Source organism: Nuphar pumila, chromosome 16 (genome assembly GCF_984573655.1).
Source record: "Nuphar pumila chromosome 16, dmNupPumi1.hap1.1, whole genome shotgun sequence".
Lineage (NCBI taxonomy): Eukaryota > Viridiplantae > Streptophyta > Magnoliopsida > Nymphaeales > Nymphaeaceae > Nuphar > Nuphar pumila.
In genome coordinates this window covers 3,753,693-3,773,347 of record NC_143264.1, presented here as the reverse complement: position 1 = coordinate 3,773,347, position 19,655 = coordinate 3,753,693, and the positions used below count along the sequence as shown (strand labels likewise).

At 36.7% G+C, this 19,655-nt stretch overlaps 2 protein-coding genes across 3 annotated transcripts; both read left to right on the top strand.

The window, feature by feature from the left end:
- Positions 1-306: 306 nt before the first annotated feature.
- LOC149812700 (uncharacterized) lies at positions 307-8,898 on the top strand. The gene is made up of 3 exons (XM_089991931.1): positions 307-1,857; positions 2,179-2,295; positions 7,658-8,898. The coding sequence occupies exons 1-3, from the start codon at positions 1,618-1,620 to the stop codon at positions 7,787-7,789; spliced, it is 489 nt and encodes a 162-aa protein (XP_089848057.1). The 5' UTR covers positions 307-1,617; the 3' UTR covers positions 7,790-8,898.
- Positions 8,899-8,947: 49 nt separating this feature from the next.
- On the top strand, positions 8,948-17,233 carry LOC149812699 (uncharacterized). 2 transcript variants are annotated; one of them, XM_089991929.1, is made up of 5 exons: positions 8,948-9,056; positions 12,613-12,740; positions 14,363-14,640; positions 15,669-15,912; positions 16,216-17,233. In XM_089991929.1, exons 1-5 carry the CDS (start codon positions 9,034-9,036, stop codon positions 17,022-17,024), a joined length of 1,482 nt encoding a protein of 493 aa, XP_089848055.1. In that variant the 5' UTR covers positions 8,948-9,033; the 3' UTR covers positions 17,025-17,233. The 2 variants fall into 2 exon arrangements, with proteins under 2 accessions (XP_089848055.1, XP_089848056.1); XM_089991930.1 differs by lacking the exon at positions 8,948-9,056 and adding an exon at positions 10,195-10,310.
- The last annotated feature ends 2,422 nt before the right edge of the window (positions 17,234-19,655 follow it).

Genomic DNA, 19,655 nt, shown 5'->3' with positions numbered 1-19,655 from the left:
TCTCTCTCTATATATATTCTCTAACGAAGCCCTAATCTCCTCTCTCTCAAGCCTTCCGCCCTCCCCGACTCCCCGCGAGCCCACTGTGGTGATCACACTCTCTCCACCGCTCCGGCCCTGTCCGCGCGACTCCACGGCCAGGCAGGCCCACTCTCTCGAATCTTTCCCGCGAGTCGCGAGTCTCGCGACCTGATGTTTGATTCATCCTGATCTCTCTCTCTCTTCTCTTTTTTTCATTATTTTGGTTTTTTATTTGACATGATTAAAACACACAGCTCCTCCTTGCCCCTCTCCGTTTTCTATATCTTTTATTTTTCTCCTGATGTTGTTTCCGTCCTACTCTCCCCATAAACTGCTCCCGAGAAACCTTTTTTTTTTTATACATCTCTATTTTTTTTTCATAGTGGGTAATCTAGATGCAGTGACATTTTAATTAGTACATTACTTGCATTGCTTATGGCTGATTTAAAGGTACGGAGCTAAGCTGGAATTCTTATGTAGAAAACGTATCTTTGTTTTCTTTTAGCTCATTTCATTTGATTTGCTTATTGCCATCCAGCCGATTCAAGCTATCGCATAAAAAAAAATTCTGCTCTTTCGAGATCTAAAAAACGAGCATTATGAGTGCTTTTGTTTGTCAGTGATTGCTGTTAAGATGGGGTGTTTCATTTTTTCAGATTATATGCATGTATGCTTGATATATTCAATTCAGATAGCTAGGAAAAATTATAGGTTGTGCGTCCTCCAGGTAAGACGGTCGCTGCAACTCCTAAAGATATCCTGACAGTAACCATAAATTTTTTAAAGCGCATCACTGTAATAATCTTAGAATACAAATAGGACTTACCATTCCCTGCAAGACCATAAACAAAATATAGGACAAACTTATTTTGTTCGATGGCACCTATAATCTCCTCAAAAGTATATCTTTGTTAATCGTTTAGTGCTTGACAACAAACCTTTTGCTCATCCAAAACATCAATATTAATATCATTAAATATACTACATTAAAAAATATCTTCCGCAGTTATACTCTGCACAGTAGATGGAAGATCATAATATGATAAACCTTGATTTAAATTGTATGCATGTTTGTATCTGTGGTCTCCTTGTAGTTATCTCTTGATTTTTTTCCTTTTCTTCAAATTCCTTAATCTTACATCATTCCTCCCGGTTTTGAGTTCTTTTCCTCTTAATGTCCTCTATTCTTTGCTTTCTTCACTTTTTGGAGTTATCATTACTCTTGATTTCAAAGAAATCGTTTTTTTTAGGATGCACTTAAATTGTTTGAGGGAAAACCTCAACCAACTTCTATGATTGCTTTAAAGGTTTTCTTAACGGTTTTTACTTCTCCCCTTGAATATTTTATTACTCAAATGACACTTCTCATTCGCTTCATAAAAAAAAATGGTGAAGAAGGAAAAGTGTGGGGAAAGCAAGAACTCGAGGTTCCTACCTTTTTTCCCCTTTTCCTAACAAAATTCACCTTGTTTTCTCCTCACTTCTATTTCTCCAATTCTCCATTTTATGTTTCAGACAAATTTCCGAAAACACTCAGGTTTATTGTTTCTGTGATCATTTATTTATTTATTTACTTTGATTAGGTGTTTGGGCAGCATGCAGTATCCCAAGTTGAAACCGTGCCTGCTGCAGTCACTAATCGCTGATCATCTTCTCGAAGAGAACACACCACTCTCTGATCCTTCGAGGCTCTCAACTATCATTTCCTCCATCAAATTGCATGGCCTTCTATTGGAGCATTTTGATGGTTCACCCGATCAGAAACTTGAGAGTGAGTGGCGATCTGCCATCAATTCATGGATTGATGGTTTGATCTCGCTGTGTTTAAGCAAAAAGGTACTACCACCTTGTTAATTCTTGTTTTAAATATTTCCCTTTTGATTTCCAAAGGAGTGAATCAAGACAGGAGTTGGTTTTGATAGAAAGTTTATTCTTTTCCCTTGTGGTGACTCAAAGAATGTGTTAATTCTGTTGCTCTGGGTGCTTTGGTTTGAGATTATCACTATGATTGTTTAATGGTGTTTGCTCATGCTTTTATAAAGTTTTTTGGTGTTATGGTGACTCAAAGAAATGTGATAATATTTTGCTCTTGATGGTTTTGATTTTGAGTTGTTCAGTGTGAAGATCCTCCTTTTTTTTTTGCCTTTGATCATGTAGCCGGACAAGTGCTGGGTTGGCGTCAGCTTGCTGGGTGTAACTTGCCAAGAGTGTAGTGCAAGCCTGTTTCTCACATCTTATTCATCCTGGTTCGAAAAGCTTCTCTTACTGCTCAAGGTTTCATTCATGAACTTGACTGTTTATATTTCTCTTACCTGTCCAATTTTTTGCTATGTAAATATTAATCTCTATCAGCTTATGTAGTATATATTTCCACAATATGACAAATAATTGAGTGAATTTGATTCACATGGCTAAGCACAATCATGCCACAATGGCGGGTTGAACATGATTTTTGGGTGGTTCTGCTCCATACCATTTACAACTAGATGATGGGCTTAAAGTGTTCTAAGTTAAAGCCTGAAGGACATTGCATGTTTGATAGATACCCTGTGTGTCTATCCTTTGCTGCATGGCTTAAGCCAACACACACTATCCTTGGTGGGCAGCAGAGTACTCTGGAGGTCTACACCGGAGCTGGTGAAATAGGGCCACAACAAATGTGGCACCTCTTGGCCAATTAGGGGACGTTTATATAACAGTGGTTTCTCCTTATAAAAAAAGTCAATTACGACTAGACACATAAAAATGTTTGTCTTACTCTCTTTCATCTATTTTCCCTTGCCTTGTTTGTGAATTTAATAAGGTTTGTAATGCTCAGACAGTCATGCATCTAGGCTCATAGATTTGAGTCAAAAGAGGGAAATTTTGATATATTGTGACATCATGTTTGATGTAATATTTTACTTTGCTGCAATGGCACCATTCAGCTTTGCTTTTCGTTTGAATATGTTCTTCGTACCTTCAAAAGAGATATGTAGAAGCAGGAAAAATTTGTTTCTCTTTCATTGCTATATCCATGTATGTGTATATGGCATAGATATCACTTATATTTTGAGAAACTATCTTGATATTATTTTGATATAGTGAGAAGGCACTGCTATAGCTATACTATAATGATATCATCACTACAGTTTCATAACTTGTTTCTTTTTTAATTTACTGTCTTTTATATTTTTTTACCTTCTTTTTACATTTCTTTGTAGAAATAACACTTATGAACTTATTTTATGCTATCGTTTTTTTAATTTTTCATTTTTAAATGCAAAAGGTTATGCTAGTTTTTCTAAGATTTTATAGAAAATCCTATAATATCTTCAGAAATTGCTTCACCATTGTTGTGACCAGTGTCACTGATATATTGAAAATATTGTGATATTATCGGCTATTTCAAGGTAGTCGATAATATCCGGAGTATATCACAATATTTTTAATCTCGTGATAATATCATTACAGAAAGGGAAGGAAGGAAGGAAAAGAAAAGAAGAAAGGGAAGAAAGGAAGGATAGGAAAGAATGAATATAAAAAAGGAATGGAGGGGAAGAAGGAAAAGAAAGGAAAAGAAAAAAAGGAAGGAAGTAAAGGAAAAGAAGGAAGAGAAGAAGGGAAGGGATGGAAAGGAAAGAAGGAAAGAAAAAGAAGAAAGGGAAGAAATGAAGGAAGGAAAGGAAAGAGGAGAAGAAAAGATGCTCCAAAGATATGATCCCATCCTCATATACCCTCATAGTAAAATGACAATCTATCTCAATATGCTTGGCCCTCTCGTGGAACTCTCGATCCTTTATAATGTGAATGACACTCATATTGTTACAATACAAGGAGGTTCTTCCACAATGAAACACCTAACTCTCCCCAAAGCCACCTTATCCAAATAATATCAGTTGTAACTAAGCCATAACTCTATAGTCTACCTCAATTGTGGGTAAAGCAACTCATTGATGCTTTTTGCTCTTCCAAGAAATCAAAGTGCTTCCAAGAATAACACAAAACCTTAAAGTAGAGAGGTGGTCTCGAGTGAATCCCCTATAGTCTGCATCTCAAATGTTTCTAAGGTTTGTGGAGGATGATGACAAGAACATTCCAAAATGCATAGTATCTCTCACATATCTAATAATCCTGAAAACAACAAGGTGAACCAATGTGGTTGAGCTCATACATTGACTGACAACATGTACATAAATGATATCAGACTTGGATATAGTCAAGTATATCGAACTCTCAACTAATTACTTGTATATCATTGGGTGTTCTAGCTCCTCTCTATTTGTAGCCCTTAATCTCATAGTTGCTTCCATAGGAGAGGTAACTTTCTTAGAATTATCTGCTACTAGCCTTGCTTTCTCAACAAGATCAGTTGTATACTTATGCGGGGATAAGTAAAGTCCCCCTTGAGTATGCAACTGCCAAGGCAAGGAAATATTTCAAATTTCTAAGGTCTTTCATTTTAATGATATTAGCTATCCTCGGCGTCTACTTTTTGCACATCATCTCCTGTAATCACCATAGGAGTAATATACACTTGCCATGAGATAAAGAGGATACACACAAAGCGGGATCATAATAGCTTTGGTCAAGGCCGAAAGATCTAACCACAATGTTGAACTTCTCAAACCACATGCATGGTGCTTGTTTGAGCCCATACAAGGCTCTCTTCCATCCGCATACTCTGCCTTTAGAATCTGAGTACCACCAAGACATCAAACTGTTTGAGAATGCCAAAAAAACTGACTTCAATTCTTATGCTCAACAACACTATTTGTTCTGGTGTATGGAGACAAGACTTTTGGTGTATGATACTATTTTTAACAAGAATTTATTATAGTTCATTACTTATGTATTCTCTCCCTGAATTTGAGTGAAAATCTTAAATTGAGGTAAAAATTTGAGTTTTAATCATAGCATAAAATTGTTTTAGAATGCCAAAAAACTCACTTTTATTTTTTATAAAGTAAATCCATGCATATTTTGTGCAGTCATCTATGAAGGGTACAAAATACGAGAATCCACCTTTTGACAAAACTGGTTAGAGCTGCTAAATATCAGAGTATACAAGATCAAAAACATGCAATGACTCCACACTACTACCATCAAAAGGTAATGCATGACATTTGGCTAATTAGCAACTCTCACACTCCTTCATAGATTTAAACACTATAACTCTTGACTCATCAACGTACCAAATGCACTAAAGTCAGGAGTTGAGAAACATGGCCGTGGCATCTATGCCAAAGGACTGAAGGATCTAGCACAACAACACCACAACAAAAAATATGTGGAAACAGACTCTTCAGTCGAGTCAAGCAATACAATCAACCCCTTCTATGCTTAGTCCCACTCCTCCTCCCTAACTACCGTCAACACAACCATCAAGTGAAAATACATCACATTATAACGTATCATCTAACTTTTTGATATTAAATTCAACGCAATAGATGGAACATGGTATACTTTTGTAACCTTTAGTTGGTTCTTAATGTTAGAAGACAAATTTATGGTCCAACTTTTGATACTGACCTGATGTCTCCATTAGTTATGTGAAAGGATCCATGACGATGCTTATAGTTGTCTAAGGCAGACTCATTGGCAGTCATGTGACATGACACCCCTGAATCTATTAACTAACTTGGACAAGGACTAGGTATGCTTGCAGGTGCAGAGGAAGTGGATGCAAATGAATGAGCGAGGAGCTGCTAAATTTGCTTTAGTATTTGAGTCTATATAAAGGAGTCAGAAGCCTGGGCTGCACTTATTATTGATACTGTCGGTGGTTAAGTTGCAAACTACAAGTGTATTTACCGTTGAAGTCCTAAACTTTTTCTTCAAGTTAGGAAATGCAATCTCCATATGCCTCATTTTTTTATAATAGTGGCATCGCATTGTACCCATGTCCCAACGAGACGAGCCACTCTAGTGCGTATGTTACTCACCTTGAATATGTGTTTGCTTTGCTGCCACAAGTACAATATCATCTACAGATTTAGCTTCAAAAGACTTGATTTTAGTCTCTTTTGCAATTAGCTTGCTCAACATCTGAGTGAATGTAGGGAACTCAGCTCTATGTAACATCACATACTTAGTCCTATCAAACATAGTTTTCAAGGTCATCAGAAACTCGATAACTCTCGACTTTTTCTTTCTATGCACTGGGCAATTCTTGCATTCATCACATCTAGTGCAAGGGGGATCTGAATCCATAAGTGCTATCACATCCCAAATTTGCTGCATTTGTGAATAAAAGCTTTGCACAGTCTTACTTTCCTATTTGAGCCCTCTAAGATCTTGAACCTGCTGGTACTCTCTTGCCTAGTTGTTTTGTTGGTATACTGGAGCTAGAAAGTTCTAAGCATATGTGGCTTTCTCAAACTTGGCCTGGTTAACTGCTGAGCATCCTTGACCCTAACAACCATGCCATAATCTTTGCATATTTTACATCTATTCCCCTGCCTTTTCATCATATCAAACCACGCTGTCCACCTTTTTTGTCACACCCCAATTAATGGTGACATTGCTGCCCAACTCAGCCCGACACATCAAATTGGTCATCAACACCTCTATAGGATTTCAAACGCTACCCGAGAGGCTGAAAGCAATCACAGATAGATGTTAAGCTGAAAGGAATTTAAAACACAGAAATCCCTGAAATTTCTAACTACGACCCCTATAGAACCTGCCCGAGAATCATCACATCTAACCAGCTCCAAACATCAAATCATTGCCTTTATCATGATTCTAGGTGAAAGCAGCCTAAATAGATCCAATCTAGGGCAGAAAATAACTTGGAAATAATCCAGGATTTAAGATTTTGTGAATCAGACCCTATTTGTCAGAAAAGTTCCAAAAAACCATGAAAAATCACGACTTCTTGTAGAGAACTCCAAATTGCACGAAATTGTTTGTGAAATCTTGTCCTCTGTAGCTCTTTTAGTTACAAATGAAAAAGATTCCCAATAACCTATCTCTACCTTAGGCATTCCATTAATGGCTGATGTCAGCTATGCACTGTATCACACTAAAAAATTGTTGCTTCTAGATGATCTCCTCCATTCATGAACTGCTGCAATGGAAGGAAGAACACTGATATGCAGGAGTTCAGCATGTTTCTTGTTACTCTTCAAACAAAAGCTATATTACATAAGGCTGTCCTCCTCTTCATTAGGGTTCAATCTACAATAATTTCCATGCCTAAACTACGGTCGATAATCATATATATTGATAGGACTATGAGTAACACCTGCATGCATATTTACATCTTTGTACATGAACAAAGCTAGTATTTTCAACAATGTAGCACATCCAACTAATGATCTACTATTTTTGCACGAGGTTCACAATCACCAATTTGATGGTTCCACTGATAACAATTGTTATGATGTAATATCGCAAACATTTATCTAAATAATATAATAAAATAAATGTGAACTTTGTTCTGCCTGCTTGGAATATTAAGCTTCTGGGTGTCCTCAAGAAAAAAAGGTGGCGGTGGGGGGGGGGACAAAAACCTTGTTTTATATGTCCATACTATCTTGAATGATGTTATTATGAATGCGTTGCATTGATTCTTTTTGGCTTAATATCTGTCCCTTTTACATGTTATTTGAGAAAGTTGTTTGGTAATGATATTTTTTGTCTTGCTATGCAGCCTCAGTCAGACTCTCATTTTATCAAAGTGGCTTCTTGTGCAGCATTATCAGACCTACTTACGAGGTTCTTATTTATCTTGCTTGTTATATGCCACTGCACTTGTCCTCATTTTGTGGTATCAATGATGTGATATATCCGTCAGTCAATATTTATTTTGTATTGTTTTGGAGGTGTGCTTTCATTCATAATCTTTTTGTAATGTTTGCACATTTTTTATGTGTTCTACTATTTATTTCTTTTACTAATTTTGCTTTTCTTCTCCCACTATGCAAGCAGGCTTTTAGCCCTGGTTGGACTTGATTCCAAGGCCACATAATCATGATACTGAGTCTCCATGGTCTGTTTATCATGCTTACTCTTTTTATACAACTGGCAAGAAACCTCACAGAAATCTGCTCTGAAGTATAGAAGAGTGTACTTGTCAGTTATGACTAGAGAGGAGTCATTAAGCTGAAAGTTATGCACCGTTTTTCCTTCTTTTATAGCGAGAGAATGTGAAAGTACATTTGGTACATTTGCTTCCTCTTTAATACATATTGTTATGCTTGTTATGAACTTATTGATGAAGGGAAATGCACGAAGGCCTTTATCATTACATGTTCTTTTCTGAGTAAAACCTTCATGATGCACTGGAACAAATCTTGAGGCCAAAATCTGGACGGCATAGTAAATGACCAACTCTTAGATACTTAAATCCAAAATCATACCAGAGAATCAGAGATAAAGCACCAGAGCTACGGAATATCCAACTTTTTCTTGGATCTAACATTTGCTTTTGTGTTAATGGAAAAACAGAAGAGGGAACATTTGGTTTTGTTCAATCCAAAAAATGATACTAACTTGATGTGAATGGAAAGAAAAATTGTTGCGCTCGACATTTATGGATTGTTTTTAAATTATATAATTATTACTGCTTGGAATCCAACAAAATATTGTTTTTTGGAATTTACTGATTTTCAATGGGCGTTTCTTAATACATAAAAAAGTGCACATGCCAACATATAAGAACATATGTCGTACATATGTACAAAATGAGTCATGGTACATTTAGTATCAAACATGCTTCACATCCAGAAATTTAGATGAACTGATTATTTTTACAGTTGCAATTTGATTGTTTTAGTACTTACAAGTTTCTGCTCCTTGGTACTATATTTGTGGTATGTGCATCTACACTATCCTTTGTGTGTATGTAGGAATATAGTTCCTTATTGTTGTTGATTCCCTTCGCTAATCAATTGGTTCAGGACTTGGTTCTGACATTACTTCGTGGTGTTTATGATAATAGGCTTTACAGTTTTCCAAACTCTAAGAAAGAGGGAGCTTTCCTGTCAAGCAAACTTATTCCTTTGGTTCTGCAACTGTTAACACAAGATGGTTCAGAAGATGACGTATTGGTTAGCAAGATTCTTTCCAATTATCTCTCGCTCCCCTCTATTTTTCTTTTTTTGATTTCTGTGCCCATTGTTTGACACATTTTTTAGTAGCATGTTGCTTTTGCTAAAGTCATATCTGCCACTCTGATATTGATTTATGGATTCCAAGCTCCTTAACCTAAAATATAAAATCAAGACCTTTTAGCAAAACAGAGAAAAAGCGACTGCTTGTTTTTGTTGAATATGTAGAAGTCTAAAGTGTTATAGTATTTATTGAATAATTCCCTTTACAATTGGAAGCTATGTGATTGGTCTTTAACTGATATACTTTTTAGATATATGGGAAGTGTGGTAACATATATATATATATATATAGTAGTTTCCTACACCCTTAGGTGTCTACGTGAGCCTACACACATTCGGAACACACACATTTGTTTTTGCCATTAAAATGACCTTTAGGCAGGGGTTGCGACTGACACTAAAGACCTTCTTGTACGCACAGACGCTGTGCATAGTGGGTCGTCCATCATCAGCAATGGACGACCCTGGTGAGTTCGCACTTCCAAAATTTTAGGAAGCGGGAAGTGCGGGAGGACTTAAGAGCGAACTAGGAAGCGACCTAGGAAGCGTGGGGGAAGCGAAAAAAAGAAAAAGTATAAAAAAACAAGAAGAAAAAACAGAAAAAAATGAAAAAAGAAGGGGAAGTGAGTTTCCCAGTAATTGGGAAGCACACTTCATTCCCGTTTAATCAGAAGCGCCACGTTTCGTGCTTCGGAGAAGCGCGCTTTCTCAAGTCGTATGGTGCTTCCGGTAACCCTAGGCATGCCCATGTGACATAGCAAATCACAATCTAAGTTGCCAGTGTCTATGTCATTAAGGACCCATTCTTTGTATGTCTCTCTCTTCCTTTATGTTTTGAACAACATGTAGTGGTTGCTATCTTAATAGTCTTATAAGAAAGATCAGCATGTAATAAAATCCAGCTCACGAGCTTTTTATTTTGATGAGTGCTTTGCTGCAGACTTGTGTAGTTATATAGTGTTAATTAGTCCCAAACCGAGTATTTTTAGTGGAAGTGCATTGAGTGGTTTGACTGTCCAAATGATTTGCTTTTGCCTCTTTTAATATGTATGTTGTTTGACTCTTCTTTTTAGGAGTTACATGGACTACTCGTGTTCTTATAGTATTAACCTTTTGCAGGAAGCGGCTGCTGGTCTTCTTTGTAACCTGTTAACTTTGTTTCCGTCATCTTTTCATCGTCACTATGATAGTGTGAGTGCAAATTTCTTTCACTCCCTTGGAATGTTCATTATGACTTTTTCTGAGTTGTTCCTTAGAGACAACGCTTGAACCTCAACTTGTTCTCTATGGACTTTCATATATGAAATATTAAAGCATTATGTCAACTTAATGGCTTCTTGCCTGTGTCAATCTATTTGACAATTTGCTTGAAGGAAGATTTATAGTGTTTGGGGATATATTTTGTATAACTGTCAATAATCTGGATTTATAAACACAAAATTTGTTTTCTAGTAGCTTTCAAAAAGTTTTTCTCCATTAGGATTTTTTTTCTTTGCATAGTAGCTTATTTCTAAACTAATTAAGAAATCAATTTTAGTTTTTTTCATTTCACCTATTGATTGTTTCAATTGGATAGTATTGGGTTATTATGCGCCATTCAAAATTAAAATGTTTAAATTTGTGAAAGAATTGTCATATTAGTTTGGATGATGTACTGTCACAGGCTGAGGCTGTTGTCGCAACCCTCTTGTTCAGAAATTCAAGCTTGGCTTTATCTAAGGTGTGAACCATGGGAAACTAACCTGCATCTATCGGTTTTGTTATTTTAATAGCACTGTCTTCTCAGGGACTAAATGGTCGACTCCATAGATGGTTTGACTTTGTCAAACTTTGTTTTGAAATATTCACTGTTATAAAAATTTTTCGCAGTCCCTTTTTTTGCAGACAGGATTTTTATGTGTATTGTTCTTTTCCTTTTGGATAGTTAAGCTTTTACATTAAATACTTGGTTTTTCATGTATACTTTTAGATGTTTGCCCAATTACTGGCTTTCCTTCCGAGGGCAAGGGGTGATGTTGCTAGCTGGTCCCAGATGATGACGAAGCTTTTGATATCAATCAATACAAATTTGAATTATATTTTTCAAGGCTTTGAAGATGGTAATTGATACAAATGCTTTATATTTATATGTTTGTGAAGCCTTGTGTTAAATAGAGCTAATTCTTGTTTCTAATGCAGCAAACAAAGGCTTGAATGCTATCAATCTCTTGGTTGAACCAGGAAAAGATCCCCCTCCTCCCTTGGGTGGTTACTCAGATGAACAACCAAAAGACAAGTTTGGCAAACTTCATATTCCTCATGTTTGCTCATTGATGAAGTGTTGTATTTCAATGCTTACCAGTCCTTATCATGTCCAGGTAGGCCAACATATTGTTTGTTTAATATTGTGGTCCTGTGAATTTCATGCAAGGCCATTTCCTCCTTTGCCCTTATGTTTATTGTGGATTAAGATCTACAGTGATTTTGTTTCAATGTTGTCAGGTCACTGTCCCTATGCACTCTCTGCTTTCACTCGTCGAAAGAGTGCTCTCACTGGATGGTAATAACTGCTATGCTTCGATGCCAGTTATGGCCATTACTCAGCTAGAGTTTATCTTTTCTGATCTCCCTGTGTTGCACCTGAATTGCTTGGATTTGCTACATGCAATCATCAAAGGGGTCCGCAGGTGAGTCACAACTTTGTTACTGTTTTCTCTGTGAACACATGGTGGTCATTATCATTTGGAGAATTCACTAGCGTCCATTTTTTTGGTATTTTACAGATACATCCTTTGGAGTTTGCATTCTCTAGATTTCTTGCAATTAAGAACTATTATTTTTAGCATTTCTTTATTTGATGAGATTTTTTCGAGATTTAAAAAAACATAATTTTCCAAATTATCCAGGGATATTCACTTGCCAAGAATATCCTGAGAATAAGATTGTGACTTTGGACAAAAGCATCTAAACCATTCACATGACAACATCTGACATGATCCATTTCAGATCAAGTGTCTTTTGCGAACAAACACAAAGAGGAAGGTGCCAACACTCCGTTACACATGTTCTTTACTTCATATCTTTTCAGATCCTGAGGAGTCTATTGAATCCCAAATGTGAAAATTTTGTTCTTTATAAATTACCAGGAACATTTCTTCACTCATCATTTGTTCAAGGGGGGAAAGTTAGAGCATGTCAACATGCTATGCCTCATGCACTACCTTATGCCACCAGGATTTATAGTTAGTCATCTTCTTCTTTCTATGTTTTTTGCTTGTAGGTATTGGAAATGTATCTGTTAATCATCTAAGACTGTCTGCTTTGAGTTAATACCGTCCATAGTCCAATTCATCCTTAAAAACTGTAGTTCATAAAGGTGTATTTGGAGTTGTTTAGTCTAATGCCACATTTTCTTTCTTCATTTGTGCATGTGCATGTTCAGACATGCTAGTTGACATGTTGGGTATCATTTAACACCGCACATTATCTTTCCTAACAATTAGTTCTTGTGCAGTCAATTGCTACCTGCTGCTGGGAAGATTGTACGGCTTCTCCAAAATTATTTCAGGAGGTTTTTGTTGCCTTCCATTAGAGTCAAGCTTTACACAATTGCAAAAACTTTACTCATCTCCATGAACGTGGGTACGGCCCTAATCTTTCGTATCTCTTATTCTTACTGACACTGCTTTGATGTGTGCAAGACTGCCAAAACATTGTGTTTAATAACTTTTTTTCTAGAGGATGGTCGCCAAATTTAAAATATTCTTTTTATAGTTTTGCTCGCTTAGGTAGCTGCTGCATTAGAATGTTTGTGTCATGAAATGGCACGGAATCTGAGGCACAGGAGAAAAGATAATGATGCATTTTAGCAAAGAAAAAATAACAAAACAAAAATAATAATAATGTCTTTTATTAATTGTTCAAAACATGGATATATACAAAACCCATTCTCATTAAACTCACACTCATACATACATACATGATCATACACACTTGACACACATTATGCTAACACACCCATCACTCTCCCATTTACATGGCACACACACTTATTTTGCCTAACGGTTTGTTGGACCTCCAACTAGCCGGTAGGCTATAGCCCAACAACTAGCTGGTCAAAAGAAAATGACCATAAAGGATGAGATTGGTCATCTTAATGATTACCAAAATAAAATAATAGAAGTAGAATAAATAAAAGAAAAAAAATAATACTAGCCTAAAAGTATACACTAGGTATATGTAAACTAATCCTAACGGGTATACCTTGAGTATACCAAATCTAAAATACACAATACACTATAGGTATACGTCTAGTATACCTAGAATACAAGATAAAATGAGAAAGGAATAAATACAACAAACAATCCTACAAGTATGCTCGAGTATGCTGAGGACAAATACGCATCATTATTACATATTTCCTAACTGTTTGAACTAGTCCAGCTATTCCATGAATAACACATTTCTAGCATCATTTGCATAATGAAAATAAAATTCGTGCTAAGTGAATTAATAAAACATATTGGGCATGGAAACATCCGAAAAATATGCATTAGAATTTTAGTAATGTCCAGAGCCCCAACTATTCTTGAAATATCAGGTTATCAATGAAACTCTTTTTTGGCTCTCCTTTTTTTTTAGTGTCCAGTTGTATGAGAAAACTGAAAACCATATCATACTTAAAATATTTTCTTCTCGTAGTGTTCAGAACCATCAAGTTTTATTGAGAATCTAGCAAGAAGCTCTGGCCGCATTTTAGACATAGTAGATTCAGTTTCTGCTACAGTATTGGGTAACTTGTCACTGTCAATGTTTTTACAGCTCTTTCTGATGACATCATAAGTTTTCATTTGATCTCTGTTTGATGTTTATTTCAATTCATTTTTGAACTATTCTTTGAGTTGGCTAGTTTATGGAGTCTCATACTTTAAATCAAAGTCATCAGTTGTGGTGCCTGTTCGAGCCTCAGAATTTGAAATCATGTAATCTCGTTTTCGATTCAAACAGGAAATTTTGAGCTCAGACATTCTTTTACACTTTTTGGAACAGAAAGTTTGACAAAAAATGGGAATTGCTGAGTTGTTATGACTTGTTTATTGCATATTTTCTTCGTTATGTTAGGTCTTCCTTTAAAGCATCACATAGTTCAAATGTTCTAATTGCTTTTTTGCTGGTGGAGTATAGCTTGTACCACAGTACCTTGTATCTTTATGTTTAAGAAAAATAAGAACTTATACTAACTTAGAAGTTCTGATTTTGATCAGGAATGGCTCTGTATCTTGCCAATGATGTAATTGATAATGCATCTAGGGATCTGGATATTGGTTTTCAAGCACAGGGATCCATCCCTTCTCAAGTACACTCTTCAAAACATGGAACTGGGGCATCAAAAGCCTCTAGGAGAGGAAAGAGGAAGCATGTTTCTGGATCCCCTGAGGATAACTCAAGTGGAATTGAAGCTGAAGTTTCGAGTAATTGTCCAAAGATTCCTTTCTCTGTGCAGATTTTTGCTCTTCAAGCAGTAGAAGCCCTTCTTACTGTGGTATGCATCTTAAACAGTCTTTCTTTGGTTCTAGGTGTTAGGTTGTTTCTGATCTGTTGATTTCCTCATTTATGAGGAATCATAGGTTTGTCATTGCTTGAATGAGGCATCTTGAAGTTTACCATAGTAAAAATTTCCTTGTATTGCAAAAGGTCCCATGAATCTAATAGTATGTGACTCAATGTCAGCCATGAAATCTTCTTTTCATTGCCATGTCTCAAATCTCATTATAAGGGATTTTGTTGTCATGAGAATCATGTGGCTTGAGAGAATCTCTCAAAAACATCTAGATATATTTATTATATTTTAAAAAATAAAGGCACATATAAATTCATAGTGAAAAAGATAAACATCTTAGCACAGTGTTAACATTGGGTTGATACAACAATAAGATTATGATATTTTGAAAATAGCATTTTTTGCATTTTATTGACTTTTTAAGTTGCCATGATAAAAGCATGGTAATTTTCAAAGTATTGGCTCAAATCTGCCTTAATTATGAATATTATGAAAGGAAAAAGCTTTTTCCCTTCATTGTTACACCATGCATCAGAATTTTGTAATATATCAACCGTTTGTAGTCTTTTTTATATGCTTCTTGGTATACTCTCCTCTTTATTGACCTTTGCAGGTTTATGTTACAGTTCCATGGTCATTTGGCGGCACCTAATTTTATCTGCTTATTTTGTGAAAAAGGAAAAAATGTTTGTGTCATTTGAAGGATTGTTTTGTGTAGTTATAGTCTTTCATTTTTTTCGGCAGAATTTAAGTTCCTTGTAGTGTGGATAACCGTTTTCAAAGATATTTCGGCAAATTGGTTAGTTAAAATGCTAGAAAGAGTTTCTGATATTCCGTGAATGCTGAGGGGACAGTTTGACGAGATGAGAATTCAAAAATATGACACAGAGAAAGTAACGTGATAATAGATTTTTATCTCTCAATTTCATTATCCTTCTCTTTATGCTGTGTTTGTTATAGGGGCAAACAATGCTTTTGCTGAAACTACCATTGCTACTTGATTATACCAGGGTGGTTCTTTACATTCACACAGCTGGAGACCAAAGGTTGATCTTCTTTTGATACACGTAGCGACCAGTGCCTGTGAGGAAGGCTGGTCATATGAGGACCACAACATTGTTATGGAGGATGAAACAAATTTTGGTCGAGCAGATTTTCAGCTTGCTGCACTTCAAGCACTGTTGGCTTCTTTGCTTTCTCCATGCTCTCACAGGCCTCCATATTTATCACAAAGCCTCGCACTTTTCCGTAAAGGTTATCCTTTTGCATTTGATTTACAGTATATTACATTGAGAATTTAATCTTTTTGCTTGTGATGACAATACTAAATATTATCTGCTTCATCCTCAGCCATATATTAGTTTACAAGAACTCACAGAAATTCATCTAAACAAGTGCAGCAGTTGGTTGAATTTACAATAAATGTTTTATGAAGGAAAATACATTTTATTCAGGGTTTCTGCTGTATTTACTGGGTCTTGGTCAACTAGAAGAATTGTGATTGTTGGCATGCACATTGAAGAGAAATCTTATTTGTTAAAATGTTGATGGTCGCAGGCAAGCAAGAGGCTGGGACAAAACTTGCAGATTTCTGTGCACATGCTCTTCTGGCTTTAGAGCCTCTTATTCATCCACGTTCCCTTCAGTTAATGCCATCCTCATCTCTAATTAGTAATAACACAGGCATTGGTGGCTTAAACCAGAGGTTTCATTTAGCAGTTAATGAAAATGGGGTAGGAGACAAAATGGGCAGCCCCAGAGTGGACTACCCAAACATCTCAAAAACCGGTAAGCCGAAACTCCCAGTTGATGTGGGTGATATTTATCCAGATGACAAGTTATGTCTTGGTTGGTTGGCAAATATGGAAGAAACCGACACTGCTGAAGACAGACAGACAGTCCAAGTGGATGGTCTGACTGAACGTCTAACTGTTAATCTTGATAGAGTTGGTACGTTGGAGCCCTGCTCGGTTGTCAGATCAGAGAAGGAAATTTTGAAGGAAGACACCAGAAATGGTAGCTCAGTTCTGATACAAGAAATGCGGGTGAGTGGTGGTGCGGATGGTATGGGTAAGAGCACATTTCAGGAGCTAGAGGGCCATGAACCGGAAGAAGTGGTGGTGCATATGGAAAAAGACACTTCAGCTGAAAATGCAGGTGGGCTGTTTAAGGAATCTGAGCTAGTAAAACCAGTGGCATCACCATCAAAAGAAGATTCAGTCTCAGCTGGAATTGCAGATATTTCTGCTGAAGACAGCCCATTTTTCACCAGATTTTCTTCGTTGCACAGCACAGAAACCGTGGCATTGTCATCTGATTCAGAGAGTCTTCCAGACATCGTTGAAGGTGATCCAGACACAGACTAAAAACATGCATGCAGTGCTCATCCATACTTGATGTGTGGCTTGTGCAAGCTGGCCCTTTTTTGAATTCTTTAGATTCATACAATACTACCTTGAAGAAAGAAGGCTAAGGCCGGCCGGAAGAAAAGGAACAAAATGTAATTAATTTTAGTTTGTCGGAAATTAAATTATTTCGTTTAGTGAAAGAGTTGAGATAGATCCACAAAAGAAAATGGAAACAAATTAGTCCATACACCTTTTTTTTAAGGTGTACTTATGAGGTTGTGCTCTGCAATTGAGGTTTACATCCATTCTTTTTCGGGATATTTTCTTTTTCTTTTTACTAGTTCGTTAATTTCTTGGGAAAATTCCATTTAAATGTCGACCTTTTGCCCTTAGTTCCAAGTATGGACCTCACATTTCTGGCTACACAAACCCTTTGAGCTGTCATGGGTACTCACCATTTTGGTGGGGGTGTCCATGGTAACACAATACACGTGGATGCGGACATTGACTCGTAGTGTTCATAGTTTAATGTTATTGTAATGAATTTAAGTATCATTTCAATAAAAATATTTTTCAATATTAAAATATCGAATTTTAGTTTTTTATTAATTAGAAAATAAAAAAACCATTTTGGTGGAGATGTAAATCATATGATAAAGGTTGGGTGGATGAAATGGAAAAGTGCTACTGGAGTGCTGTGCGATTGTAGAATGCCATTGCGGTTGAAGGGAAAGTTTTATAGGACGACTATTACACCCGCTTTACTATATGGTACGGAATGTTGGGCTGCCAAGAGACATCATATTCAAAAAATGAGTGCAGCTGAGATGCGGATGCTTAGATGGATGTGTGGAAATACAATAAAAGATAAGATTCGGAACGAAGAGATACGTAAGAAGGTAGGTGTTGCACCCATTGAAAATAAGATGCGAGAGAATCGTTTACGGTGGTTTGGACATATTCGGCGAAGGCCTAATGATGCTCCAGTTAGAAGGTTGGAGAAATGGGAAAATATATTAGTTAAAAGAGGTCGGGGTAGGCCTAGGAAGACTTGGATGGAGATGATAGGAAAGGATATGAATGCTTTGAACCTCACCGAGGACATGGCGTTGGATAGAAATGATTGGAGGAAAAGGATTCATGTGGAAGACCCAAAATGAATTTCTTTTTTGGTTCATATCGCTGACCCCAATTGTTTTGGGATGACGGCGTAGTTGTTGTTGTTGTTGTTGTAGAAAATAAAAAAACCTTTTCCACGTGTTCTATTTTTCAAAAAGAAATTAGACTTACGTGTTAACCCCCCCCCCCCCCCCCCCCCCTCCCCCCATCACGTGTCCCCGTGTCTATGTGATAGTCTTTGAGGCCTCTAATCATCACTTCACTGTTCTTGATTGATAGCAATAGCCCAACTCCTTCACCCTCCCTCGTCTTCCTTCTCTCACCTGGCCCATGGGTAAGGTGCAATATCCATTGAGGATCCGTTTTGCCAGTAACCGCTGCCCACCTCAAACAGCTGGTACAACTCTAGGCCTGTTTAGTTGTCTATCCTGCCAACAACTCTCCATTTGGTGGTTGAGTGGGTGGGTTTCTGATGCAGGAGTTGAGCCTAGTGATTCGGGTTCATTAGATCATTTTGTATTCATCTTTTCTTATTTAAATTTGGACATTTGTATTTGGGTATTGGATCATTATATGGTCTATATCATTAGGATAAGTTTGATTTGATTATAAAGTTATTAGAAAAGGATTCCTTGAAATGTCAACTCAAATTCGCCCGTAATCAGACGTAATCCCATTTTGCCCGGAGAGTATCATTATGGTTACTTGATAATCCAACCCAACATGATAACATCCATAAGTGATTCAAATGTAGGGGTGTCAGTGGGTCGGGTTTGGTTTGGACCCAGGTGGAAAACCATACTTTGACCAGATTTTTGGGGCATGGTATCGGGTCCAGACTCGGGTCTAATCGGGTTCACTTTATGAAAAGACACACTGGGACCGATAAGAACTACATGAACCAAACCCAATAAAACCATATTTTTTGTCATTTTACCTTGAAAATTTGTGGGTCTTAAGGGTCTGGGTCTGGTATAAAATTTCACAAACTATACTAGGGGCCATGTATGAATCGGACCTTCGGGTCTGGTCCCAGGTCTTCTTATTTATCACCATATCGGGATGTTGTATGGTTTGGTTTGGGTCCGGTCCGGGTAAACCTGGCCCGTTGACACCCCTATTCAAATGTCAGCAAATTCAACAAAAGTGCTACAACTAAGCCCAAAATAAAAAAAATGCGATTGACACAAAAAAAAATGCAAAATTACCGTATAACAAATATAAAGTTAGGTCTACTCGAAGCGTATGTTTCCACCACCATAGAGCCAATAATACCATTTTGCTTTATGGAGTTTTTTATTGGATTCATTCTAAGTACACAAAATATAACAATCGATGCTGCAAGTCTACCATAACACTTGTTGTGAACTACAAATCGAACAATTAAACAAAATATAGTTTAGTAAATTTTGTTGTAAAGTATATTCATGTACATCTTCCTTTTATGTATATTAAGCAATTCAAAAACCATATTCAGTTTAGCAATATTTCTTTGTAAAATATATTTTTGATGTATACTTCTCTTTCATG